The sequence below is a fragment of the Thalassophryne amazonica genome, chromosome 4 (genome assembly GCF_902500255.1).
Source record: "Thalassophryne amazonica chromosome 4, fThaAma1.1, whole genome shotgun sequence".
Classification (NCBI taxonomy): Eukaryota; Metazoa; Chordata; class Actinopteri; order Batrachoidiformes; family Batrachoididae; genus Thalassophryne; species Thalassophryne amazonica.
This window is the reverse complement of record NC_047106.1, coordinates 126,282,996-126,305,431: the sequence shown is the minus strand read 5'-3', so window position 1 is coordinate 126,305,431 and position 22,436 is coordinate 126,282,996. Positions and strand designations below refer to the sequence as shown.

General features: G+C 40.5%; 2 protein-coding genes across 4 annotated transcripts in view; both read left to right on the top strand.

The window, feature by feature from the left end:
- The window catches only part of eml2 (EMAP like 2), a 185,271-nt gene extending 173,115 nt beyond the window's left edge, over positions 1–12,156 (top strand). For all 3 annotated transcript variants that reach the window (XM_034168500.1, XM_034168499.1, XM_034168501.1), the window contains 3 exons: positions 4,138–4,233; positions 7,248–7,378; positions 10,117–12,156. In XM_034168500.1, coding sequence (XP_034024391.1) covers positions 4,138–4,233; positions 7,248–7,378; positions 10,117–10,242 — 353 coding nt within the window. In that variant the 3' untranslated portion in view covers positions 10,243–12,156. The remainder of the gene's footprint in view (positions 1–4,137; positions 4,234–7,247; positions 7,379–10,116) is intronic.
- Positions 12,157–22,246: 10,090 nt separating this feature from the next.
- The window catches only part of prdm10 (PR domain containing 10), a 69,188-nt gene continuing 68,998 nt past the window's right edge, over positions 22,247–22,436 (top strand). Inside the window, exon 1 of the mRNA XM_034168497.1 lies at positions 22,247–22,401. The gene's annotated coding sequence lies outside the window, so the exon portion shown is untranslated. The remainder of the gene's footprint in view (positions 22,402–22,436) is intronic.

Below are 22,436 nucleotides of genomic sequence, written 5' to 3'. Positions count from 1 at the left end.
TCAAAGAATCCAAGTCCTCTCTCAGTGGCCACGGAGCTCTCTGGCTGCAGTCAGCATCCGCATCAAAACAGCGAGCGTAGTCTCTGGACCTGTTGCCAGATTTGGCACAGCAGACAGGAGGGCGGTGTGAGTGGCCCGCTGCTGCGTTTACTGAGCCCGCAGACTCAGTAAGCACATCGGAGGCAGTGAGAGCAGTCGCGGTGATGCCGACCGGTGCTGCAACCAGCCTGCCTGATAAGGACGCAGAATACAATGCACTGTTAAAAAAAAAATTGCACTAAAAAAAATCTGCAAAACTGCAAGGCTGTGAAAGGTGAACCGCGTTATAGCGAGGGACCACTGTAATACAATCTTCTCCTGTATGAATATTTAGGTTTTAGAAGCTAATTCCTATATATTATGCAGTACTACATTTCTTGTATATGCTGTTGTATATTTTGTTTATTACCCTTATTGTGTAAATATCACTTATACTGTATACATGATGTCAAATTTCTTGAGCCACTTGGGTGGGTAGGGAGAGTTCCCATGGGATAAAAAAGCTTTTCAACCTACCGTCCCTGGTTCTCAAGACCAGGCACCTAAATGGCTCTACTCTACTCTTCCTTTTTTTTTTTTAGATATTTAGCTATACCTTAGTGACATGACACCATGTTTCACAGATAAGCTTGTACAGTATGTTTTAGATTACAAGCATTTAAATTATAAATGTACTTGCACTCATTTGTGCACCCATTGGCATGCTTCTCTTAAAATGAGGTGTAGTCAGGCACAGTGCTAGAGCAATGCGATTGTGAGGCACTAGAAAGCAATAGCCCACCAAAAAAACCTGGTCTCAAGTCGAGTACAGTGTATTTCTATTTTGTTTGTAGCGCAATATTTATATATGTTTTACGTAGGCCGGTTAATGGTGCGTGTATGCTCTACAACTCTACAAAATGTAACTCAGTTGAAAGTTACTCTAAAAATAAACAAAAATAGAAAAAAACTTTCACCTCGGGGACCTTTGGTGGCTGCTGTCCACTCAGTTTGTGGCACATTGCTGCAGATCCATTAATTCGACAGGAAACATCTGACTTATGTCCACTGTTCCTAAAGGTGCAACAATTGATATTTCAACCACTTAATGTAACAAAAGCTCCAGCTGCTTGGGACCGAAACTGCATTTCCCTCCTTAGACACTCCTCCCCAAAGCTCCTCTCACCCACCTTCACACAGAGTAGATGGAAGGTGAGTCTGACTGTTGCACTCTTTGTGTATTACTAGACAGCACTGGACTTTAAGCCTTTTTATTTACTGGTCTCAATGCACTTTTTGGTGATGGAAGATAGGAATGTGCCAGCTGTGCACCCAGTCACACCTCATTTTTAGTCCAACATACCCACAGCCAGTGACGCTTGGCTGGACAGTGTGGTGCTCTGCACACAATGTGTAAACAATCTCATCAGACAGGAAGTATCTGCCATATGAGAAAGGTCTGCCAGTCACATGTTCAGGTGTTTTTGCTCACTGTAAAATTTGGTTGGTCTGAGTTTGTTTTAATTTTGTAAGGGTGTGGGGGGGGGGGGGTGGCTATAATTAACAAATCTTATTAAAAATGAAATTGCTGACTTTCTAAACTTTTGTCTCAGATCTGATCTCAAATCCAAACCTCTTCAAGTGAGGTCAAGTCTGGGAGCATGATTTTCATGTGCCCCCAGTGTGAGGAGACAAGTAGTATATCCATCAACCACCGAGGGGACGAATTCCAGAAGGCTATGAAAGGTCAATTGTGTACAACTGCAGAATACAGTATACTCGTATGCACATAACTGGTGCTTAGGTGGTTGTGCATGCTAAAAGGAAATGATGTGTAGCAGAAAGGAAAGCACTTCTCAGCAGGAAAGCAATGATGAGAGCTTTTCGGAAAAGTGCTTCCATCTGTGTTCTGTTTTGCATCTTCTCACTCCCTTTTTATCCCAAAGCATGCACAAGGCTTTATACAACCCCAATTCCAATGAAGTTGGGATGTTGTGTAAAATGTAAATAAAAATAGAATACAATGATCTGCAAATCCTGTTCAACCTATATTCAGTTGAATACACCACAAAGACAAGATAATTAATGTTCAAACTGATAAACTTTATTGTTTTTGTGCAAATATTTGCTCTTTTTGAAATGGATGCCTGCAACACATTTCAAAAAAAGCTGGGACCCTAACCCTAACCCACTGTGTTACATCACCTCTCCTTCTAACAACACTGAAATGTTTGGGAACTAAGAATACTAATTGTTGAAGCTTTGTAGATGGAATTCTTTCCCATTCTTGCTTGATATATGATTTCAGTTGTTCAACAGTCCAGGGTCTCCGTTGTCGTATTCTGCGCTTCATAATGCACCACACATTTTTCAATGGGCGACAGGTCTGGACTGCAGGCAGGCCAGTCTAGTACCTGCACTCTTTTACTACGAAGCCACACTGTTGTAACACGTGCAGAATGTGGCTTGGCATTGTCTTGGTGAAATAAGTAGGGACGTCCCTGAAAAAGACGTTGCTTGGATGGCAGCATGTGTTGCTCCAAAACTTGGATGTACCTTTCAGCATTGATGGTGCCATCACAGATGTGTAAGTTGCCCATCCCATGGGCACTAACACACCCCCATACCATCACAGATGCTGGCTTTTGAACTTTGCGCTGGTAACAATCTGGATGGTCTTTTTCCTCTTTGGTCCGGAGGACACGGCGTCCATGATTTCCAAAAACAAATTGAAATGCGGACTCATCAGACCACAGCACACTTTTCCACTTTGCGTCTGTCTATTTCAAATGAGCTCGGGCCCAGAGAAGCTGGCGGCGTTTCGGGATGTTGTTGATGTATGGCTTTCACTTTTGCATGGTAGAGTTTTAACTTGCACTTGTAGATGTAGCGACGAACTGTATTAACTGACAATGGTTTTCTGAAGTGTTCCTGAGCCCATGCAGTAAGATCTTTTACACAATGATGTTGGTTTTTTAATGCAGTGCTGCTTGAGGGATCAAAGGTCACGGGCATTCAGTGTTGGTGTTCGGCCTTGCCGCTTACGTGTAGAAAGTTCTCCAGATTCTTAGAATCTTCTGATTATATTATGGACTGTAGATTAGGGAATCAGTAAATTCCTTGCAACTGAAAGTTGAGAAACATTGTTCTTAAGCTATTGGACATTTTTTTTTTTAATTGCAGTTCACAAAGTGGTGATCCTCGCCCCATCTTTGCTTGTGAATGGCTGAGCCTTTTGGGGATGCTCCTTTTATACCCAATCATGACACTCTGACACCAATTAACCTGTTCACCTATGGAATGTTCCAAACAGGTGTTCTTTGAGCATTCATCAACTTTCCCAGTCTTTTGTTTACCCGTCCCAACTTTTTTGAAATGTGTTGCAGGCATCTATTTCAAAATGAGCAGATATTTGCACTAAAACAATGGTCTATCAGTTTGAACATTAAATATCTTGTCTTTGTGGTGTATTCAGTTGAATATAGATTGACAAGGATTTGCAAATCATTGTATTCTGTTTTTATTTACATTTTACACAACGTCCCAACTTCAGTGGAATTGGGGTTGTAAAAGCCTTGTGCATGCTTTGTTTTAATTAGACTGTCAGATTAGACAGTCAGCTGCTAGGTGTGAGTATAAAGGATCAAGTGTTCCAGTGCAGCCAGACATTCCAAACTTGTTTTCTGTGGGTAGTTCCAAAAAACACCATGTTGACATTCGCACCTTGTAAAGCTTATTGTAACTTTTTTATGGATAATCCTGTGGTTTGGTTCGTGGTTTGAACTGGTTTCTCTTTTTGTTTAATCATATGTTTATAGTCATTTCAAATGGCAGTTCCCGTGAGGACACTTTCTCAAAATTAACTGTGCTTTAAGATTTTAACATGTTTTACATAGAAACCTTTCATGAACTGAAACCACTTAAAAGAACAATTCTTCTACAAGGTCTGTTTCAGAGTGGTTCAGCTCAAATATCAAACTGGGGATGATTGATCATAGCCTGATAAATGATCATCGCACAGCAGCCAACAATGTGTCACATAGATACTGTTGTCACCTTTTCCTTCTGCCAATCATATAAAGTAATATCAGTGTGTTTTACATATTTTTATTTTTCCAGGGGAGGCATCAAATGGTAAACATGTGACCAGTGTGGATGTTGTGCGTAACCTTGAGTGGTCAACATCGACCTGCACCCTGAGCTTCAGCACCTTTGGTACATCTCTAAATACCCCACTGATTGATTCAGTTTTTATCCGTCTGAGCCCATCTAAAGTCACAAAGCTGTTCTTCCATATACTCGCACTGCCAGCATTTGAATCCCTCAGTAGGCTCAACAATCAGCATTTAAATTAAAAATTCCATGATTTTAAATACTATTCTAACAATTCATAGAATTGTGGGCATTTCCCCTCAAAATTTTTAGGAGTAAAATTAAGTTATTCTTAAACCATAATAGGTGACAAACAGCAAAAGAAACTCTTAAATGTCCTCCTCCCTACTCTTAACAGAGGAGGAATCGGCCAAAAGATGGAGGGTGAAGAGCTGTGGTCCAGACGGTGGATGGCTGTGAATTATTACACAGAAGATCAGATTGTGCAGGGATCATGCTTGTTTCTGATCTCATTAGAGATGCACGTACAGTTCCAATACAACAAAAAATTACATCATGCCACAAATGAAAACAATAACTACATTAAAGTATGTCAACTGGGAAAATGCAGCTATGCAGTCATGATGATTTTTAAGTTGCTATAAGCAGAGGGATCACACAAACAGTGGAAGGCATCAGAGGGCTGTTGCATACCCTGCTCACTCTACACCACAATTTAAATGTACGAGTAAATATGCATTCATCTGTAATTAGGGCTGTGCGATATCAGAAAAAATTGACATTGGGATTTTTGCTTTTCTTTTTGCCCACCCATAGCAATATATATTGCAATATATGAATATCTTGCAGGATCATCTTTTCTGTATCCAGAAATGCTGTACTACATATCCCAAGCCTGTATGTAGTGCTGTAGCGCTTCCACAAAAAACAGAGAAGACTGAAGCATGTGAATAAACAGAGAAGACTGAAGCATGTGAATAATCGGTGTAAGGAACTCAATGTAGCAGCAGTTGGCTGTCGACGTTTCAAAGCGGCATACTTTTCATCTGACTATTAACAACAAGAACAATGTGTCATTAATTATGAGTGGCTGAGGTTACAGAGGCAGGGCTATGACATCGTTTCAGGAACACAGATTCAGATTTTTGTTTTCAGCTACAGAAAACCAGACAAGTTGTGAGGAAGCTACTGCCTTTTCTCTTTTTTTGGGTGTCTCTCTTCAAAGAATGATTGATGCAGCATGGGGAGAAGGTGCATGTCACACACTCGCATTACCAGGATCCTTTGAGTAAATTCAACGTCTTTGACATCTTTAGTTGGTTAGTAATGCAAAAGAAAAGCAGATTTTTATCCTTATTACTTGGCTCTGTAAATGTGCATGCTTAATTTAATTATGCCACATCGCAACTCCCTGTGATATAACAGTTGCAATGTGCATGTGACACTGGCAATGCTCAAACGATATATAATGTAGCCCCATCTGTAGTGGCTTCTTTTTTTTTTTTTTTTTTTTTTTTTTTACTTAATATGATTTAATTATAGGGCTTCTGTGTTACTTCATTTTGCAGTCATTCCTACCATTCAATCACATATTTTACTGATCAATATATGCTATAAATGATCACACAGGGTTCTTGGTTGTTGAGATATACAAAATGGAAAAATTGATGGAGTTCATGACCGAATTATTGCACCGTCAGAAGATGAAGATTCAGTACTTATGTAAATAGAGATACTTGTCAGCATCAAATACATTAAGTACCTAATTAACAGTATGGCCAGTCAAATGTGTTTTAAAAAAAAAGTGAGAGAGAGATTAGGATACGATAGACAAAAATAGGCGTCATTTCTAAATAAAAGCTTAAATTCAAGAGCACTTTAGAAGTGCGAGTGTTTTTTTTCCTTGAACAACCAGTCAGTCTCCAAAAGAATGTCATACCTGATAATAGGGTCAACCCCACCGCCTCAGTAAGGTGTTTTTTTTTTTTTTGTTTTTTTTTTTTTGTCATTTCCTCACTCAGTGTTAGATTAGACATAACTTTATTTATCCATTGGGAAAGACTCCCTCAGGTAAATTGAGGTTCCAGCAGCATTGTCTAGCAGCACACAGGGTAAGAAGCACACACAGTATCAAGAATGAAAGTAAAAAATAAATAATTGCAAATATAAATACCAGACATACTGATCGCTACTGGTTTACTGGCTACTACTGTTCCTCTCTTTCCTGACCTCTGTCTTCCTGTTACTCCAGTTTGTACAGTTTGATTGCCTGAGGGACAAAGGAGTTTTTCAGTCTGTTGGTCCTGTACTTGGGAAGGAGCAGTCTGTGGCTGAAGAGACTCCTCTGGTTGCTGATGACTGTGTGCAGAGGGTGACTGGTGTCGTCCATAATGTCCAGCACTTTGTCCAGTGTTCTCTGCCACCATCACCAGAGAGTCCAGCTTCATGCCAGCCATGGAGCTAGCCATCTGATTAGTTTGTCCAGCCTGGATATGTCCTTCTTGGATGTGCTGCGCCCCCCCCCCCCCCCCCAGCAAATCACTGTGTAAAAGAAAGAGGACACTGGCTACCACAGTCTGGTTGAACATCCACATGAGTTTCCTGCAGATGTTAAAGGACTGCAGCCTCCTCATGAAGTACATCCTGCTCTGTTCCTTCCTGTACAGGTGGTTGGTGTGGGTTGTCCAGTTTGCTGTCCAGCCACAGCCTGACGTACATGTAGGAATCCACAGTCTCCACCTCAACTCCCTTGATCAGAATTGGTCTGGGTCTGAACTTCACAAAGTCAGTGACCAGCTCCTTGTTGCTCTGAGATTGGTCCTGAATCCCTCTGAAGCGAAGAGTCCTTACTAGACGTTTAAGTTAAATTAGGAGCTCTCTGAAGGGATTTGTAGAATTTTTATGAATTCAGCACCAGCACCAGATCTTCAGTATCCATCTCACTGTATTGATTTAATTTAGAACTCAGCTGTATTTTGTTTTGCAGCCATCTTGACAGCTGTTTTGAAACACAGTTGAGGACCAGCTGTTTTCCAAAGCACTGTTTGATGAAACCCCTGAATACCAGTGTCGAAAAACATGAATGTTTCCTTAATGCTTACCTGCCTCTCTTTCAGGAATATGGCCTGAGGGCGCAGACGGCACAGACATCAACGCCGTTTGCAGGTCACATGATGGCTCGTTGCTGGCTTCTGCTGATGACTTTGGCAAAGTGCACTTGTTCTCCTTCCCGTGCTGTCAACCAAGGGTCAGTCAGTGTCACTCTCAATACATCCACACTATTAGCGTTGTTTACTTGTTTGTATAGACACACACATTATGATTGTGGGGCTGCACCAGTGGCTCTGGTTGTATTTTCTCCTCTGTGCTTACATCTTTCTACACACACATTGTGAAAGACGTTGTGTGAGTAATGTGCCAAATCTCAGATGGACACACTTTGTACTAGTTCATGCACAGTGCTGTGGTGGCTGCACTGTCTGACATTTGGAAGTGGCAAGATCTCAGTGGGTAGACACACCTAGTTTTGGTTTGGTATCACCAAGGGTCAGTGTACCGAGGGAGTGGCAGTTCCTGTGGGGAAGGGGCCAGCCCTCTTCCTGAAGATCATCAGCCCTGCATGTTTTCCATGTCTCCCTGTTCCAGCCACTGCTAACTAAAGCCACCTTGACACTTGCACGAATTTGATCCCCGCACTGCCATGCAATTAGTCACGCCAGTGCGTCATGCTTTGCCCCACTTGACTCCACACTTTGTCCTGCTTGATGCCACGCTATATAAAAATAATCATTTCACAGCCGATGACTCATTTTCTCTCAGAACTTGGCTGATGAAACCATTCTCTCATCAATCCCAGAATCACAGATAAATTATCTACAGCTACAGGTTGTCTTGTCCGCATCGTGCGGTGAACGCATCTTGTCCAAAGGTAATTATTATATATTGCAATGGATTGGTAAGAGTTATTTTCATTCATTCCTTATAAGTTAGATTATGTATCTGTAAAATTATGTTTATTATAGATGTAACATTTCTTCATAATGTTATTTCAGGTTCAGTTGCGTTGTGCGCAGTGACAACGCAGTGTTTTCAAATAAGTTGTGCAACCGTGCACAGTTTACGACAAGTTTGCTCATTGGCACACAAGATGTGCCAGTGTGAAGGTCAAATTTGTGCAAGTGTCAAGGTGCCTTAAGTCAGGTGAGCTCAGCCAGTCAACAGCGAGGCATAATCAGCTGTATTTGCAGCAGGTACACATGGAGGGGGACTGATTTTACCGCTGTCAGTGAGCGTGTTGTGAGACTCAGACTCGAGCATTCCATGGTGTTTTATGTTTTCTGAATGTATGTACAGAATACAGTGACAGATATTTTAGCCTCCCCCTCCTCTGGAACAGGAGAAGGATCTTCAGTGTTGAGGAACCTGCTTGCCGGATCATGTAAAGACAAGTGCATCACATGAACAAAATGTTGTAGCTGATGTTCCATAACAAGTGAAACAAGTTAGTGGTTGCCATCCAAGACTCAGTGTAGTTCTGTAATGTGGTGGACACAGCAATGCACAACACCAGCACATGCTCCCAGACTTGACGTGACCAAAGTAATGGTCTCCAGGAATTTTCATGTCAGAATAAAAGGTGCAGAGCAAAATTATTGTTCATTCAAATTAATATTGGGGGGAAAAAAAACTTTTTCTTTTGGAGCATTGAATCATCATCTGACAGCAGAATATCTTCTTTGTCATTGTTGATGAGAAAACGGCTACAAATGCATCGCAGTACAAGTTTGGACAGTTGACCCCAAGTGTTTAAACTCATCTACTTTCAACACTTTGAAACCGCACAGTTCCACTGAGCCCCCCTGTCATTTACACACGTGCTCAGTCTTGCTTCTACTGACTTTCATTCCCCTGCTCTTCATCCTCTTCATAGCCGCCCTCAATTCATCCTTACTAATCTCTTGCACTTCTTGATTTATTATCTCCACATCATCCAGCCTTTTCTCTCTCATTTTATTCATTCATCAGCTCCTCAAAATAATCCCTCCACCTTCTCAACACACTCTCCTCACTTGTCAGCACTTTACCATCTGTATCCTTTATCACACTAACCTGCTGCACATCCTTTCCAGCTCTGTCCCTTTGTCTAGCCACTCTGTACCAGTGGTGGGCACAGCTAACCAAAAAGTTAACTTCGATAACTGGTAACCCGCTAACTGAAAAGTTAACTGTTATAATGTTAAACTGATAACACACAAAAAAAATGTAGTGGAAGTTACAGCTAACAGCTAACTTTCAGTACTGTATGCTACTGATATGCCAGCTTGGAGTTTATGCACTGCTGAGGCTTCTAAGAAAAATCAAAAGCGATCACAAACCCAAAAACGAACAATTAGCCAGAGCTTCTGTCTTACATAGTCAGACGTCTGTGAGCTCAGTCCTTCCCCAGCAGAAAAGAGCGGAGCGAGCTGGCTGTTGAAACAATGACTGTCACCAGTGTAGTGTGGTGGGTGGCCAAGCAGTTAGTGCGATTGGTTCCAGAGTAGAAGGTTCTCAGTCAAGACCCTCCATGTAATGTTGAGTTCCGTCAGGAAGGACATTTGGAATAAATTTTGTATCAAATCAACATTAATTCATCTATCCATGATCTGCTGTGACGACCCAGAGGAAACAGACAGAAGCTGAATGAACTTACTTACTTACTGTTAAGCTTTGAATACCTGTTGGCACTGTGACGTGTTTGGCTCTTACGTGTCTTTTTTTTTTTATTCTGTTCTATGCTTGTTTTTATTCCCATAAATTTTTGTTCCCTGATTTTACTGCAAAGCAGTTTGGGCACTGTTTGGCTGCTGTAAAGGGCTATAAAAATAAATGTTGACGGATTGTTATTAGTGACAAATGCTTCAGCATGATAATGCCCTTGTCAGCATGAAGTATGTGACTAATTATTCACGGCTCTGGGTCTGATCTCTAGTTCCACTTCCACAGGCTCCGAGCTATGAGTACTGCGGTCACAGCAGTCACGTGACCAGTGTTGCCTTTCTTCATGACAACAGTCGCCTGATCTCTACTGGTGGGAAAGACACCAGCATCCTGCAGTGGGTGGTCGCCTAGGCAACGCAATTCAACAGTTTTTGCTTTTTGCCATGAAGAGGATACAACAGCTTCGTGCTTGACCTGGCACCTTTTCACTGTTTTCCCTCCTACCCACTAGGGGGCAGCACCTTCTCTGTGCCTACTGGGGAAAAAAATAAAATCCATGCAACTCGATCAACAAAAAGTCACACTGGACGAGAGTGTAAATTGTTTCTGCTGTCTGTAATCGAATGTGAAGCACATGTTGAATGTCAGAAATCATTTTGAGCTGCTGCAGTGAAACTGAGCACAGCATTTAAAATGTAATAATAAAAACTCCCATTAATGGGAATTCCACCTATTTTTACCTCAACACGAGTGTTCTACATGCTGAACATTTTCTAGTGCTCGCAACGTTTCCAGCCAGGGACCGTTTCTGTTCAGTATATGAAATCATTTGAACCTCTTCACAGCTGATGTGTCGTCATCATCACAGTGAAGACTGAAGTGAACGGTTCAGTACTGATTCTTTCTCAGACATTCAATATCCATCTGTAGTTGACCTGCAATTCCTCCAGCAATAAGTCAGGATTACAAACCTGCTCCTTTATTTAGCTTGTGAAAGTCTCCACACAAACACATCAACTACTTTCACAGTTTGCATTGAAACACTGTTCTTACACACAGAGACTTACATGAGACAGTAACAAATGGTCACAACTGTAACAACAAAAGTACGATATAACTTGTTTACAGTTTGCTCATTCAAATAAATCAGCTGATCTGGTTTCAATGTTAGATGAGACTTTGTGCTTCACATGCTGACTGCAACACGGAAGGTTTGACAGCTTATCGTACTAAATATTTAGATATTTTTGTTCAAAAGTTTTTCTTATTTTTTTCTTCTACACTTGAATAACAAACAAAATTAATCTAAACAGCTGAGAGCTTGTGTGTGTTCACAATGTTTTAGTTTGGTTTTTGAGTTCAGATTAAATTCCTTGTGTTTATGTATTTATCTGCATCTTTGTCGTGAATTTTAATTTAATTTTAGAATTAAATGCTGGCTGGACACATCCAGGGAAGGCTTACTGAAAAAATGTAACATTAGAAAGGTATTTACTTTTTTTATTTTTTTTTAATATATCCCATTTTGTTCTTGCTATTGTATCACTGTTAAAACACACATTACACCGCAGCATAATACATTTTACTTCAGAAAAACAGCAGTACATTTTGTCATCTCTTGCTGCCATAATCACAAAAATGGAATGACTGCACTATGGTGAAATGACCTTCTAGTTTATTCCACTTTTCTTTTTATTTCAGCTGTTGTGCAGAAATAAATGAAAAAGCTGATAATAGTTTAAAAAAAGAAACCCTGTCTGAGTTTCACAAATGACAGCTTTGAATTGTAATAAATTAAAACATGTTTACTTCTATAATCCCAATGCAGTGCTTTTACTTGAACTTCTCATGTGATATTGGACACCAGAATGGTTGTGGTTCTGAACCTCTGGGTGACTGACTGCATATACATTGTTAAAATGGATGGTGTTCCCCTTTAATGACTTTATCAAAGATTGTATTAAAGATTGTGAACTGTGCAAAGTTTGCCCCGTCATTTGAACTCCTCACCAGACTGCTGTATTTCTGATTGTACTCATACTGTAACTGTATGTGGCCACTGAACACTAGATGGCGGTATAATGCCAATGAATGCATGAACATGAAGCTGTTCCTCCCATAAATGCTCGTATTACAAAGATCTGCAGATTAAATCTATAATCAGTATATCTGAGTGGCTGTTTAAATATTTGAAGGCAGATGATGGATGTTATTCTTGTGGAAGTTTTAGCGATTGACTGGAGGCGTCTCTCGATTGCTGTTCTGTAGAAGTAAGTTTGAGCTGTGCTTTGCCTTCTGCTTTATTAAACTTTTTCCCAAATATGATGTGTCATTTGTTTGATGTGTTCAACAAATTTGTGGCTCGTCCTGGTTGAAGAACAATGAAGATTTCATAGGAACCAGCAACTTTTACATTTTGGGAACAACCAACAGGTCCTCTCTCTGAGGCAGGCATCCATTTACAGTAGTGTTCAGAATAATAGTAGTGCTGTGTGACTAAAAGGATTAATCCAGGTTTTGAGTATATTTCTTAGTTACATGGGAAACAAGGTATCAGATTCTCACAAATCCAACAAGACCAAGCATTCATGATATGCACACTCTTAAGGCTATGAAATTGGGCTATTAGTAAAAAAAAAAAAAGTAAATGGGGTGTTCACAATAATACAACCCCTGGCAAAAATTATGTAATCACCGGCCTCGGTGGCTGTTCATTCAGTTGTGTAATTTTGTATAAAAAAAGCAGGTCACAGACATGACACAAAAAAGTCATTTCAAATGGCAACTTTCTGGCTTTAAGAAACACTATAAGAAATCAGGAAAAAAAAATGTGGCAGTCAGTAATGGTTACTTTTTTAGACCAAGCAGAGAGAGAGAAAAAAAAATCAATTCTGAGGAAAAAATTATGGCATCATGAAAAACAAAAGAGCACTCCAACACATCACTAGTATTTTGTTGCACCACCTCTGGCTTTTATAACAGCTTGCAGTCTCTGAGGCATGGACGTAATGAGTGACAAACAGTACTCTTCATCAATCTGGCTCCAACTTTCTCTGATTGCTGTTGCCAGATCAGTTTTGCAGGTTGGAGCCTTGTCATGGACCATTTTCTTCAACTTCCATCAAAGATTTTCAATTGGATTAAGATCCGGACTATTTGCAGGCCATGACATTGACCCTATGTGTCTTTTTGCAAGGAATGTTTTCACAGTTTTCGCTCTATGGCAAGATGCATTATCAGCTTGAAAAATGATTTCATCATCCCCAAACATCCTTTCAATTGATGGGATAAGAAAAGTGTCCAAAATATCAACGTAAACTTGTGCATTTATTGATGATGTAATGACAGCCATCTCCCCAGTGCTTTTACCTGACATGCAGCCCCATATCATCAATGACTGTGGAAATTTACATGTTCTCTTCAGGCAGTCATCTTTATAAATCTCATTGGAACGGCACCAAACAAAAGTTCCAGCATCATCACCTTGCCCAATGCAAATTCGAGATTCATCACTGAAGTCATCCACAGTCCACGATTGCTTTTCCTTAGCCCATTGTAACCTTGTTTTTTTCTGTTTAGGTGTTAATGATGGCTTTCGTTTAGCTTTTCTGTTTGTAAATCCCCTTTCCTTTAGGCGGTTTCTTACAGTTCGGTCACAGACGTTGACTCCAGTTTCCTCCCATTCGTTCCTCATTTGTTTTGTTGTGCATTTTCGATTTTTGAGACATATTGCTTTAAGTTTTCTGTCTTGACGCTTTGATGTCTTCCTTGGTCTACCAGTATGTTTGCCTTTAACAACCTTCCCATGTTGTTTGTATTTGGTCCAGAGTTTGTCTGTGAACAACCAACATCTTTTACAACATTGCGTGATGATTTACCCTCTTAAGAGTTTGATAATCCTCTCCTTTGTTTCAATTGACATCTCTCGTGTTGGAACCATGATTCATGTCAGTCCACTTGGTGCAACAGCTCTCCAAGGTGTGATCACTCCTTTTTAGATGCAGACTAATGAGCAGATCTGATTTGATGCAGGTGTTAGTTTTGGGGATGAAAATTTACAGGGTGATTCCATAATTTATTCCTCAGAATTGAGTGAGTCCATATTTTTTCCCTCTGCTTGCTCTAAAAAAGTAACCGTTACTGACTGCCACAATTTTTTTTTTCCTGATTTCTTATAGTGTTTCTTAAAGCCAGAAATTTGCCATTTTAAATGACTTTAGTTTTGTGTCATGTCTGTGATCTGCTTTTTTCTACAAAATTAAACAACTGAATGAACATCCTCCGAGGCCGGTGATTCCATAATTATTGCCAGGGGTTGTAGTAGTGTGGCATTCAGTCAGTGAGTTCGTCAATTTTGTGGAACAAACAGGTGTGATTCAGGTGTCCCCTATTTAAGGATGAAGCCAGCACCTGTTGAACATGCTTTTCTCTTTGAAAGCCTGAGGCAAGTGGGACATTCAAGACATTGTTCGGAAGAACAGCGTAGTTTGATTAAAAAGTTGATTGGAGAGGGGAAAACCTATACACAGGTGCAAAAAAAATTATAGGCTGTTCATCTACAATGATCTCCAATGCCATACAATGGACAAAAAAATCCAGAGACGCGTGGAAGAAAACAGAAAACAACCATCAAAATGGATAGAAGAATAACCAGAATGGCAAAGGCTCACCTATTGATCAGCTCCAGGATGATCAAAGACAGACTTAGCCTGAGAAGATGTGCAAAAAATGTCATGCTTCTTTGTCTAACGCATAAGTCTCTCAACAGTGCATGGTGTTTTATTCCAACAACTGTCAAAACCACAGCCTTGGACTTTTCTTCTCCAAACATTCTTTGTCAGGAAGAACTGTTCCAGTCATTCCACATATGCCTCAGAGTCTATCTCCACCTTGTCAACCCTGAGGTCTTTGGTGACCCCGAAAGCAAATGCCGCCACCATTACCACGTGCGTCTTCATCTCAATGGAATTCAGTGTTCAGCTGGACTTTTCTCCGCCAGGAATGTTCCCATCCTTGTCACCAAATTCTGTTGTGTATCACAGAAATAAATGTGTGGTTCATCCTGGTTGAAGAACAACGAAGATTTCACAGGAAATAGCAACATGATTACATTTTGGGAACAACCAACAGGCTTTTACACTCTGCTGTCTCGCTCATCTTGTCTCGCTCACTTCTGTCAGGCAGACATCCTGGCGCCTGAGAGCCCTATGTAGGTGTAGATGGTTCATCACACCTACAGACTATCAAACAATAAGTCTGTTTCAATACACCACAGTCTATTCTGTATTTTTTTTTTTCAAATTGAATGATTGTAAAGAACACTTTCTTTCCTCAGTGTTTTGATATGACTCAGATTGCTGTGATGCAAGCTCGTTTGCTCACATACATGCACACACACACACACACACACACACACACACACACACACACACACACACACAGGAATTTTTCATAGAAGTGGTTGCTTGTTTCTCTTATGAGATTTGGCAACACTAACATGCAGTCTGTAAGCTGCACAGAGGAGAGAACAGCCACTGACCCTTTCATCTGTTATTGTTTGGCCATGTTTGCAGTGTTTAGTCACACTATGTGTGAAATATTATACTTTAATATGTGTGAAACTATCCCCAGAAAAATAGTGATAACATGCCCCAATATACAACAAATATTTGAATGTTTGTTTTTTTTTACATGAAAATCATAATTAAATGTAACAAGTTAATATAAGTCAGTTAAAATAAAATTATTTAAGAAGCATTTGAACATTAATGTTTGTAAACAAAGATGTAAACAAACAACTGCTTCTTTATTGTGCAACATCGAGGTCTCACAACTTTTATTCTGCAGTGTGAAGATATGATCATACTTGTTTGTGCTAAGGCTAGCTGTTTATTTTCATGATATGCTGTTTGAACTAGTTTTGTTATGTTTTTCTCATTTTTCTATGTGACCATTGTTTAAGTGCTGTGACCTGATTTGACCTTTATTGCTGTTGCCATGCGGTTGCTATGCTGTTGCTAAGTAGATATGCTGAAAGAACAGTTCATTGTGTAAAAATATGTTTGTGTTACAGGAATGTGAAACTCAGGTGCGGGAGAGTAGATGAGAAAATTGTTGGTTTTAGTTAGCAAGGTCAGATAAAACCGCGAGTCATGTGAATATCTGTTGAGTGCACACATAACTTTTTTCTTAGGTAATGCCGGAGAAAAGTGTTAGAAGGCGCTTGTCAAGAAGGCAGCCCTGAAGACCAATCCGACAGGACAACGTCTAAGATAGTCATGCAATGTCAGTTTAGGGAGGGATCAAGAATTGTACAAAAGAAAGGTAGAAGCAATAAGCGAGGTTCTTTACTGGGCTATAGCTTTACTCTGTCAGGTCTGTATTGAACCCACCAGAACTTCTGTTATTACAATTTGACTCAGCCTGTTAATTAAAACTGTGACAAGGTCAAACTGAGCAATGGTCTGAGTCCGAGTCTTTTCTTCTCAATAAACGAATGCGCAGGAATGACCGAGGAAAATTGTTTGATATTTACACGTTGATGTTTTGGGTTCACAGTTGTGTCATACTGTGGTAAAAAGGGCCGTTCCAACAAGTGCAAACCAAACACACAGTAATGACACAAGACCCCAGTGGACAACTAAGTAATGCACTTTTAACATTGCAATACACCACATCTCTCTTCCCCACGAATAGTGTTACATTAATTTGAATATGTACATGACAGGTTGAACCAAACCAGATTTGAACATGACAGCACCGTGTGAACAACCTCTTACACTTCCTGCGAGACTAACTTACCATAACAATTTCATTCGCCACCTTATGCTCGCTATTAGTTGAAAGCATCGCCGTAAGTGCACAACAGGCGTCACTTCACAACATTTAAACCAAAACAGATTTGTTTTTTTTTCTTCACAAAACTTTAACCAAGCCTTGGACTCCATCCAAGACAGTCTGACAATTATTATTATCCATGAACCTGTTTTTCTAATTAGTCCTGATAACCCTGTGACACTTTCACAGGCCTTCCACAGCGTGTTGTTTTTATGGTGCTGGTCATGGATACAGTATGGTCTGCCACTACTCTTGGACGTAGCACAGTCTGGAGTGTGGCTGAGAGGATCAGCGCTTGGCGGAGTGTCTTGTTGCACATGATATGGGTGCCCAGATGTGGTGTCACTGGAACTGAAGTCTCTCTGGTGTTTGTGATTCCTCCTGTACACTTGTCCACTTGGGTTTTAACTATGTAGGATCTCGACTGGTCGTGTTTCTTTATCACAGTGGCTGGCTCCCACTTGTCTTGTCTAATCCTCACATTTTCACCCTCTTGTAGGTCTGACAGAGTGTTCTGGCTCCTTGGTCAAAGTATTGTTTCTGTTTTTGTTGTCTGTGCTTTCCTCAGCAGGTTCTTTATGGTCTGAACTGGCCTCTCATTCATATGACAACTCTCCCCTAAATGTCCAGTGCTGTTTGGTTTTATCTGGAAGTTGTCTTTGTTTATCTGGCCAACCTCTCTGAATCGCATTTGCATCTGGTCTTAACTCAGCATCCTCCTACGTTGCCTCTTTGAACTCCTGCAGCGTTAGCACTGATACTGGGGGTTGGTGAGTGACAAGGTTGACCTCAAGTTCTTCATCAAGGAGTTCCTCATGGTGCTCTTTCAGAAATGCTCTACTTAGCGAATCAGCTATATGCATCTCCTTGCCTGACTTGTACTTGACCTGTAAACTATACTTTTGTAGTCTCATGAACATTCTTTGTAGCCTGACTGAGGTGCTGAGGAGTGAGTTTTGAAATATCACAGGCCAGTCTAGTATCTGCACTCTTTTACTACGAAGCCACGCTGTTGTAACACGTGCAGAATGTGGCTTGGCATTGTCTTGGTGAAATAAGCAGGGACGTCCGTGAATCAAATCAAATCAAATCAATTTTATTTATATAGCGCCAAATCACAACAAACAGTTGCCCCAAGGCACTTTATATTGCAAGGCAAAAGCCATACAATAATTACAGAAAAACCCCAACGGTCAAAACGACCCCCTATGAGCAAGCACTTGGCGACAGCGGGAATGAAAAACTCCCTTTTAACAGGAAGAAACCTCCAGCAGAACCAGGCTCAGGGAGGGGCAGTCTTCTGCTGGGACTGGTTGGGGCTGAGGGGAGAGAATCAGGAAAAAGACATGCTGTGGAAGAGAGCAGAGATCAATCACTAATGATTAAATGCAGAGTGGTGCATACAGAGCAAAAAGAGAAAGAAACACTCAGTGCATCATGGGAACCCCCCAGCAGTCTAAGTCTATAGTAGCATAACTAAGGGATGGTTCAGGGTCACCTGATCCAACCCTAACTATAAGCTTTAGCAAAAAGGAAAGTTTTAAGCCTAATCTTAAAAGTAGAGAGGGTGTCTGTCTCCCTGATCCGAATTGGGAGCTGGTTCCACAGGAGAGGAGCCTGAAAGCTGAAGGCTCTGCCTCCCATTCTACTCTTACAAACCCTAGGAACTACAAGTAAGCCTGCAGTCTGAGAGCGAAGCGCTCTATTGGGGTGATATGAAAAAGACGTTGCTTGGATGACAGCGTGTGTTGCTCCAAAACCTGGATGTACCTTTCAGCATTGATGGTGCCATCACAGATGTGTAAGTTGTCCATGCAATGGGCACTAACACCCCCCCCCCCATACCATCACAGATGCTGGCTTTTGAACTTTGCGCTGGCAACAATCTGGATGGTCTTTTTCCTCTTTTGTCTGGAGGACACGACGTCCATGATTTCCAAAAACAATTTAAAATGTGGACTCATCAGACCACAGCACACTTTTCCACTTTGCGTCTGTCCATTTCAAATGAGCTCAGGCCCAGAGAAGGCGGTGGCATTTCTGGATGTTGTTGATGTATGGCTTTCACTTTTCACTAACTGACAATGGTTTTCTGAAGTGTTCCTGAGCCCACATGGTAAGATCCTTTACACAATGATGTCGGTTTTTAATGCAGTGCCGCTTGAGGGATCGACAGTCACGGACATTCAATGTTGGTTTTCGGCCTTGCTGCTTATGTGTAGAAAGTTCTCCAGATTCTCTGAATCTTCTGATTATATTATGGACTGTAGATGATGGACTCCCTAAATCCCTTGCAATTGAACATCGAGAAACATTGTTCTTAGACTGTTGGAGTATTTTTCACGCAGTTGTTCACAAAGTGGTGATCTTCACCCCAGCTTTGCTTGTGAATGTCTGAGACTTTTGGGGATGCTCCTTTTAAACCCAATCATGACACTCACAATTAGTGTCCTTAGTTCCCAAACGCTTATTGAGTGTTGTTCTATTGAGCCGAGTATTCCTTTAACTTTAACTAGTAATGACTTCATGACTTTCTTTGCTAATAAAATTTTAACTATTAGAGAAAAAATTACTCATAACTATCCCAAAGACGTATCGTTCTCTTTGGCTGCTTTCAGTGATGCCGGTATTTGGTTAGACGCTTTCTCTCCGATTGTTCTGAGTTATTTTCATTAGTTACTTCCTCCAAACCATCAACATGTCTATTAGACCCCATTCCTACCAGGCTGCTCAAGGAAGCCCTACCATTAATTAATGCTTCGATCTTAAATATGATCAATCTGTCTTTATTAGTTGGCTATGTACCACAGGCTTTTAAGGTGGCAGTAATTAAACCATTACTTAAAAAGCCATCACTTGACCCAACTATCTTAGCTAATTATAGGCCAATCTCCAACCTTCCTTTTCTCTCAAAAATTCTTGAAAGGGTAGTTGTAAAACAGCTAACTGATCATCTGCAGAGGAATGGTCTATTTGAAGAGTTTCAGTCAGGGTTTAGAATTCATCATAGTACAGAAACAACATTAGTGAAGATTACAAATGATCTTCTTAGGCCTCAGACAGTGGACTCATCTCTGTGCTTGTTCTGTTAGACCTCAGTGCTGCTTTTGATACTGCTGACCATAAAATTTTATTACAGAGATTAAAGCATGCCATAGGTATTAAAGGCACTGCGCTGCGGTGGTTTGAATCATATTTATCTAATAGATTACAATTTGTTCATGTAAATGGGGAATCTTCTTCACAGACTAAGGTTAATTATGGAGTTCCACAAGGTTCTGTGCTAGGACCAATTTTATTCACTTTATACATGCTTCCGTTAGGCAGTATTATTAGACAGCATTGCTTAAATTTTCATTGTTACGCAGATGATACCCAGCTTTATCTATCCATGAAGCCAGAGGACACACACCAATTAGCTAAACTGCAGGATTGTCTTACAGACATAAAGACATGGATGTCCTCTAATTTCCTGCTTTTAAAGTCAGATAAAACTGAAGTTATTGTACTTGGCCCCACAAATCTTAGAAACATGGTGTCTAACCAGATCCTTACTCTGGATGGCATTACCCTGACCTCTAGTAATACTGTGAGAAATCTTGGAGTCATTTTTGATCAGGATATGTCATTCAATGCGCATATTAAACAAATATGTAGGACTGCTTTTTTGCATTTGCGCAATATCTCTAAAATTAGAAAGGTCTTGTCTCAGAGTGATGCTGAAAAACTAATTCATGCATTTATTTCCTCTAGGCTGGGCTATTGTAATTCATTATTATCAGGTTGTCCTAAAAGTTCCCTAAAAAGCCTTCAGTTAATTCAAAATGCTGCAGCTAGAGTACTGACAGGGACTAGAAGGAGAGAGCATATGTCACCCATATTGGCCTCTCTTCATTGGCTTCCTGTTAATTCTAGAATAGAATTTAAAATTCTTCTTCTTACTTATAAGGTTTTGAATAATCAGGTCCCATCTTATCTTAGGGACCTCATAGTACCATATCACCCCAATAGAGTGCTTCGCTCTCAGACTGCAGACTGTAGTTCCTAGGGTTTGTAAGAGTAGAATGGGAGGCAGAGCCTTCAGCTTTCAGGCTCCTCTCCTGTGGAACCAGCTCCCAGTTCAGATCAGGGAGACAGACACCCTCTGTACTTTTAAGATTAGGCTTAAAACTTTCCTTTTTGCTAAAGCTTATAGTTAGGGTTTCTTTCTCTTTTTGCTCTGTATGCACCACTCTGCATTTAATCATTAGTGATTGATCTCTGCTCTCTTCCACAGCATGTCTTTTTTCTGATTCTCTCCCCTCAGCCCCAACCAGTCCCAGCAGAAGACTGCCCCTCCCTAAGTCTGGTTCTGCTGGAGGTTTCTTCCTGTTAAAAGGGAGTTTTTCCTTCCCACTGTCGCCAAGTGCTTGCTCACAGGGGGTCGTTTTGACCGTTGGGGTTTTTCCGTAATTATTGTATGGCTTTGCCTTACAATATAAAGCACCTTGGGGCAACTGTTTGTTGTGATTTGGCGCTATATAATAAAATTGATTTGATTTGATCTGATTTGCATCCGCCGCAAATCAGATGCAAAGCAGACATAATAAAAACGCTTTATTCGTGGCCAGTCTGTATGCAGTCGCTACAACTTATTTTAGTTCATGATGTGTACATGACAGACATGCAAAATATCCGTTTTACACACTGTCTCAGTCCGCTGCCAAGCCGCAAATCCCTGTTAGTTGCGGATATCAGCAGATGACGGCGAATATACAGCGCATAGATTGAGTATGTTTGTGTATGTATTGTGTATGTATGGAGTATGTAAGGCGGATGACATCCACAGCCAAAATTTTGTGCAGCTCAAAAATCCTGGAAATGGAAAAACCTGGAAACGTGCCTCTGCGGATAATTGCGGACGTGTGCGGGTGTCAGCCGACTCATACAACCATGTTTCATGCATATTGCAGATGCTAAGTGAATATGAGCCAATTTTGTTCGCAATCCACACACAAATCTATGCAGCTAAATCCAGGCCAATAGTTTTGTAAACTGAAAAAAAAAAACAAAACAAAAAAAAAACAAAAAACTGATTGATAACCCACTGCTTGGCTGTGCATTTTCTCTGTCCAGGATGAAAAAGATAGAATTTTAAGAAGTAAGCAAAAAACTGTAATTGCCATTTCAATTCTGAAAAACAGTCTAATAGACTGGAAATCTCCCCATGCTCCAAATCCTTCTCTGTGGATGAGGGATTTAGTATTTTTCCTAAATTTGAGAAAATCTAATTTTCACTAAGAATACACCCTGAGAAATTTAAACTCACTTGGGCTCTAATCGTGCAATACTCTGATCGTTGTCTCTTTTTTTCCCAAAACACTCCTCTGTGCCTTCGTTTTAGTTCTTGTGTTTTAGGTTCACACTGTAGGATGTCAGTTTACAAAGTAGTGTGTGATTTGTTTTATGTATTTGGGAAGATTTTGATTGGGGGAAAACTGAAAACCAGGTGTATGTTGTTGCTGTTCCTTTTTGAGAATGTTACAAAAAAGTTACAATCATGGTATTTTATTGATCATGCTGGCGTATGTATTAATTTTTTTAACAATTATGTTTTGTACGTACACAAAATATTTTCAAATAGTTTTGCCACCTGCTAAACAACTACCAATCGGAGGCTACGCTCTTCCGGCGTTGCTAGGCAGATTATGTTAATATATGCAATGCAGCCATCTCTGCAGCTACCATTCTGAGGTAAGAACCCTCGATCTTTTTACACGAAATCTAAG